The following is a 6,413-nucleotide window of genomic DNA, read 5'->3' as shown; positions in this document are numbered from 1 at the left end:
TGTAGGGATGGCAAAAAAGCCTAAGCCCGACGGGTATACCCGAAAGCCGAAACATACGGGCCGGGTATACCCGAAGCCCAATGGGTATGGGCCGGGTACGGGCTTAAAAAAAGAAAAAAATCGGGTACAGGTACGGGTATAGGATTTAGTGATACCCGCCCAATATCCGGCCCATTTACCCGAATAATACCCGAATGTATCATAGTATATATTTCCATATATATAAACTTAGTATATGTCCTTATTACTTATTACCTTCTCTATACTCATGTGTGGATATGTATTTGGTAGGTGCTTAGCGAACAAATAACTTATTTTTAAGCATGTATATTGGATATGGAAGCTATCACCCTTTATTATGTGGTTGTTTATGCAATTTGGTGGTCATGATACAATTACTTAATTAAGTATTCGTTTTGATTTAGTTTGGTATATGTGGTCTGAATATCATATGTAAGTTATTAATCATATTTTCATTTGTTACAGTCATTAAAATAGTAAATTATATAAACATCAAAGTAAAATTGAACATTTATCCCAACGGGTATTTTTATAAAATTAACGGGTATACCCGCTACCCGCGGGTATGCCCGATACCCGACGGGTAATTACCCGATAAATACCCGACGGGTAATGGGCCGGGTATGGGACAAAGAATTACAATCAGGTACGGGCCTGGGATTACCAATACCCGGCCCATTGCCATTCCTATAAAGGTGTAAACGAGGCAGGCTACATGTATGTGTGTATATATATATATATATATATATATATATATATATATATATAGGGTTAGGATCACGTGAGAAGCACTAGGTTAAGTGAGAAACTTGAGAAGCATTCTGGACCACAAATTTTCCCTAAGCTTTTCGTAATATACACATATGTATAGTTTAAAATTGACTTTATACATATGTGTATAATTCAAGATTTGACAATATACATATATGTATATAGTCAATTTTATACTATACGTATGTGTATATTACGAAAAGCTTGAAAAAATGTGTGGTCCAGAATGCTTCTCAAGTTTCTCAAATAGGGTGGACTTCTCTTAGGATTCCTACCCTATATATATATATATATATATATATATATATATATATATATATATATATATATATATATATATACTAGTCGTTTACCCGCGCGATGCTGCGGGAAACATATCACTTAGGCTGGTGAGTTTAGGGCTATGTACAGGGCGGTCGGTTTTGAGCCATAACCAAAACCAAATTCGCGATGCAACGGATTATATAATATACGCAAGCATCTGTAGATGAGCCTCAGTCGCGTCATTAAGTTGTAAATATGCACAACAAAACGTATGATGGTAAAGCGGGCGAGTTGAGTCACAAATCAAAAGGCGGGTCGCGACTTTGCAATATAGATTCGAGTTATCACTTAACTGAAAGTTCATACACAGCTCTGTTTAGTCAAAGTTCATTTTCTTTTGTTTCATATTTTTCAAAATAAGTTAAGATATTTTCAAAATCAAAATTATTAACATCAAAATTCCAACATTTGATTCGGTATAGTCTATTTATGTCTTAAAGCCTTACTGATCTCAATTACCTCGTCCACATGATTTAACCATCTTCATCGAAATAAACTTGTATACACAGGTCACATGTGCTATCGGATCCAATAAAATTCTTTTAGTTCATTCCATACATGTGAAACTCATTATTTGATAATGGTTTCCGTAGAATTTTTTAAACTTGCGAGTTAAACCACGTACGCATTGTAGGTTTGCATTTTGGCCACAAATACTATTAAGCCGAATCACCAACATCATTGTTTGTAACACTATATCACTACAATGAAAAAACATGGCGACAAAAAAATTCAAATAAACTAAGTATACACAACAGTAATAGTGTGATCTCTATTTTATAGGGGCATTGTATCAATTTGTAATAAATCTGACTAAGAAATCAAATACGAACAATCAATAATCTTAATGCGACAAGTAATAAATTGCATGAATAACTTGTATTTAACGGAATACCAAATAAATTTCATTACCTCTTATTCCGGGTACAGAGAAGGATACAAAAATGAAGCCACAAAAGCTTGTAATATTATTCAACAAAATTTGATAAATTATGGTCGCCGGGGAAACTTAGAAAAGTTTGGAGGCCTGCGTTCCATGTAAGCTGTCTTTCCCTCGTTGCCTTCTTCCATTCCATAGAAAATGAGAGTTGCATTTCCACCTAGTTCCTGAACAAAAATCACATGATTAATAAACTAATAACAAAAAAGAAAACGACAACGAATTTGAAGAAGACAAAAGTACAGATACCTGGTGTACAGCATGCCCATCATCGACTGCATTTATGGCTGCTTTTAGCACGCGAATGGCAGTTGGGCTGTTTCTTATGATCTCCCTGCACCATTTAACTGTTTCATGTTCTAGCTTTTCTAACTACCACATGATTAAAATATAGCATTAGCGGTCGAAGTGTTATTTAACACACCCCTAATGTAAGGTATTATGCATTATTAATCAACTATATTAACAGATGTACAATGGTGATAATTGGAAAGGTAAGTTAATTAAGTCATATATCATAGTTATGGTGAAAACACACACACACACATAGATGGCGATTATTTAAGTGAAACTGAACTTACAGGGACTACTGTGTTAATCAACCCCATTTTTTCCGCTTCTTAAGCAGTGTAGAACCATGCCAAAAACCACATCTCACGAGTCTTTTTAGGTCCCACCTATTCAACCAGAAAGAGAAATCGACTATAAAAACAATCGAATTAGTTACAACATTATATTAAAAGTTTTATTAGATCAGAAGCTGACCAATCTTGACATAATGAAACTCCCATAACCAGCATCAAAGCTTCCCACCTTTTACACATTAGATGATAGTTAAGTTCAAATTCCTTAAGCGCACTCATTAAATCAATTAATACCATTATGAATATGTATATCATGTTTGATAAGAGATGTGTCTCATGAAAGTGCATTATTTGACTTGAACATACACTATGTGTGGCAAAATTAGCTCGAGTTGTAGCTTTTGGTTGGAGTCGAGAGCTCTGAAGAATTAAGGCCCCAAAAGCTACATGCCAAACATACTATATGTCCAAATTACCCTCCAAGAGAATGGGATTTTGTCAACAATTCAACACAAATTACTAATTTACTTGTCATTGATTAATATATATAGCTGGTACAAGAAAAAACGAAAATGATTACTTTAAATCATAAATAATGCAACATCGAACTACTGGAAATGAATAAATCGGCTTAAACGATGCCGTTTGTTCACAAATCATAATAATTTAACATCAAGCTACTGTAAATGAACAGATCAACTTCAAAAACGATGTCGTTTGTCCAAAAACCATATTAATGCAAATATCAAGCTACTAAAATGAATGAAAACACCAAATCAATGTGTATACATACCGTTTTCTTCTTAGTTGCAACAGTCTTCACGCCTTTCTTCGGAGCCTTGAAGTAATAAGAAATTATAAGTCTATGATTAGCGTCAGAGAACAAAATCGACACTAAATTGAATTAAGTTTTTGACGATTAACATTTAGTTTAAATTGCAGGTGAATTGAGGTAGATTACTCCTGAACACACACCAACAATTCCCATAAACTTCAAACTGACTACAAAATGGTTAACGTTTGTTCAAAAAACATAATAATGCAAAATCAAGCTTCTAAAAAAGAATGAATCAGCTTCGAAAACGATGAGGTTTGTTCAAAAATCTCACAATAATGCAACATCAAGTTACTGGAAATGAACAAATCAGCCTAAAAACGACACAGTTTGTTAACAAATCGTGATAAGGCAATAACAAGCTACTAAAAATGAATGAATCGGCTTCAAAAACGATGCCATTGTTGTAGAACTATTATAAAAGAGCTAAAACTGTCAAGAACCTAGAAATCTTATGAAATAAAACTATTTTAAAGAGGGGCAGTTTCATATAATATTTGAAGTTTGTAAGGGTATATACGAAATTAACCCTCGAAGAAATGTTGAAACTAAAAATGCACCTATGCAGGGGTGATCATTGCTCCATCTCCTTTCTTGAAGTCTTTGTTGTAAGCCTCAATCTTCGGTTTGCCTTTAGTTGATCCAGCAGAACACCCAAGTTCCCACCCTTCAAGATTTCTTAATCTTGCTTCAAGCTACATTTATTATTAAAAAAAAAGTCAAAAATTTTGCAAACCAAAAATTCCCATAATACAAACAATATCCAAAATACCTTGAGCCGGTTCTCCACCCCCATAGAATTATCTTGATTATCTCCAAGAGCATCATATCGAATAGCTAATTATTAACGAATGAAAAAAAGATTACCTTATCTGGGCTGAACTTAAGCTTATATCTAGACAAACTATGAGATAAACCCAAGCTCATCGGCGCTAGATCTTGCGCACCTAAACCGGTAATGAGTTCTGTCAATTGACTTCTTACTCCCCTCATAAGCTCCATGACAGCTTGGTTGTGAACCCAGTCTATTTGCTGGATAATAGTGCTTTAATATTAAAATTAAAATCCAATTACATTGCAAAGAACTTACAAACATTCAAACTGCAAGTACAACGTACCAGTTTTTCCTTGATAACATTTCCAAGCTTGGAGTCAGCAACAGCCAACGACTCACCGTCACAATGAGCACGCAAGAACTTACGCAAACCTTTGTTGGGCTTGCTTTCAACCAATAGGGTTGCGGCTGACAACGCTTCAGATGTGTTCTCGAATTTTGAGAAAGCTTTTAGCTTTACAACCTGTTGTTTTTAAGTTGGGTTCATAAATACATGCTTTGTTAAAGCTCTAAAAAGACCAACCAGTGTTCACAAACAAGCATATGTGAAAATAAAACATAAGAACAAAATCGAAGACACCATTACTTAATTCTTCTCACAAATCATAGATTTATTTTACAAAATCATAATCTAATAATCAAAAATCTACTCAGCTGATACAAAATGTGAACTTGAAAATAAGATCAATTAAAATAATCTAACATGCATCAACACAACTACAACTTACAAGTTCAAATGAAACGACAAAAACACACCAATGAAATATATTTTGAAAAATTAATAAAGTAGAAACTGAAAAGCAAAATGAAGTATATGACACTGATGAAAAAGACCTGTCTGGCTGTGTCGGCAGATGAGAACTCCTTCCACAAATCCTGTAAACAAAAGATCAGTACAATCAGAATCAGAAACATATAATATACACACATAAACATGAATGTAGACAATCGTATGATATGTATGTACTTACATCGACTTTGGAAAGCTTTCGTTCATCGAGTACTTTGAAAAGGGCAAAACCCGCTGGGGTTTCAAAAAGCACTAACATTCTTGTGACTTCTTTCAATTACTCCTGAAAAAAGAATGTAAATTAGTTAATTTTTTTCACAAATCTGAATCCATTTCACAGATTCATATCAAATACATATCGTTGAAGAACACAACACATATTTGAAACTATTTCACAGATGCACGACCACTATATTTGAAGAACACAACACAAATCTGAAATGTCAAATAACAAACAAAAATGCCCATATGGTTAAAACCAACATACCGAGAAGCTGAACCCAGTAGATCTAATGTCGGAATCGCTGGAGAAAGAAACCCTAAAATTTCAAAGATCTAAGTCAAATAACAAACAAAAATTGCTGATAAGGTTAAAAAGACGGTACCGAGAAGTCGAATCGATCTTGTGTCACTATGCCGGAAAATACATCGCCGTCTAGTGAAAGAAAACCCTACAATTTCACATATCTGTGTCAAATAACAAAAACAAAATGCTGCAGAACTAAAAGTTTCAACAACAAATCTAACCTTAGGGTTGTCGAGTGGTCGGAATGGCCAACTTAACCAGACAACCACCATCAATAGCAGCCGAAGATAGCAAAATCTGAACCAATCTGGTGATATCTTCATCAAACGCTTCGTGTTTTTGAATCGCCGCAAGAGAGAGCAGAGGATGAGAGGATGAGCAGCAGACCAAATGAGAGATGAGAGAAACCCTAGTTTGTGTGTCCGCGTGTTTAGTTTAGAGGAAAGGGTATAAGTGGAAAATGAAGTTTTTTGGTGCTTTAAAGACTTGTACATCATGTTTTAGGGGTGTTTTAAGAAAATTTCAATGACCTTAAGAAGTCCTTTGGATATGTATATTATATATAGTATAGATATATATATATATATATATATATATATATATATATATATATATAGGGGAAGGATAAATCGAAAACCCACTTGAGTTGAGAAAACTGAGAAAACCTTTGTAAAAAAACCATGTAAACTCAAGAAACATTTCTAAAAAAATAGGAAATGTAATATACATATATTTGAACATTTTTAAAAAAGAAACACAAAAAAACACCAAGTAGTTTTTTTTTTAA

The 6,413-nt window shown here is 33.9% G+C and overlaps 1 protein-coding gene across 1 annotated transcript; it reads right to left on the bottom strand.

Annotated features, from left to right (window-relative positions):
• Nucleotides 1–1,976: 1,976 nt before the first annotated feature.
• On the bottom strand, nucleotides 1,977–6,047 carry LOC110917932 (probable nucleolar protein 5-2). Its single transcript, XM_022162371.2, is given in 14 exon segments — nucleotides 1,977–2,223; nucleotides 2,306–2,390; nucleotides 2,638–2,733; nucleotides 2,822–2,869; nucleotides 3,434–3,478; nucleotides 4,036–4,170; nucleotides 4,248–4,311; nucleotides 4,314–4,507; nucleotides 4,594–4,773; nucleotides 5,145–5,186; nucleotides 5,282–5,383; nucleotides 5,588–5,639; nucleotides 5,706–5,771; nucleotides 5,848–6,047. Coding segments are annotated over 6 exon segments (693 nt in total). The 5' UTR covers nucleotides 5,360–5,383; nucleotides 5,588–5,639; nucleotides 5,706–5,771; nucleotides 5,848–6,047; the 3' UTR covers nucleotides 1,977–2,223; nucleotides 2,306–2,390; nucleotides 2,638–2,733; nucleotides 2,822–2,869; nucleotides 3,434–3,478.
• Nucleotides 6,048–6,413: the final 366 nt, after the last annotated feature.

The sequence above is a fragment of the Helianthus annuus genome, chromosome 15, assembly GCF_002127325.2.
Source record: "Helianthus annuus cultivar XRQ/B chromosome 15, HanXRQr2.0-SUNRISE, whole genome shotgun sequence".
Lineage (NCBI taxonomy): Eukaryota > Viridiplantae > Streptophyta > Magnoliopsida > Asterales > Asteraceae > Helianthus > Helianthus annuus.
Note: the sequence above shows the minus strand (reverse complement) of the source record. Positions and strands in the feature narration are given on the sequence as shown.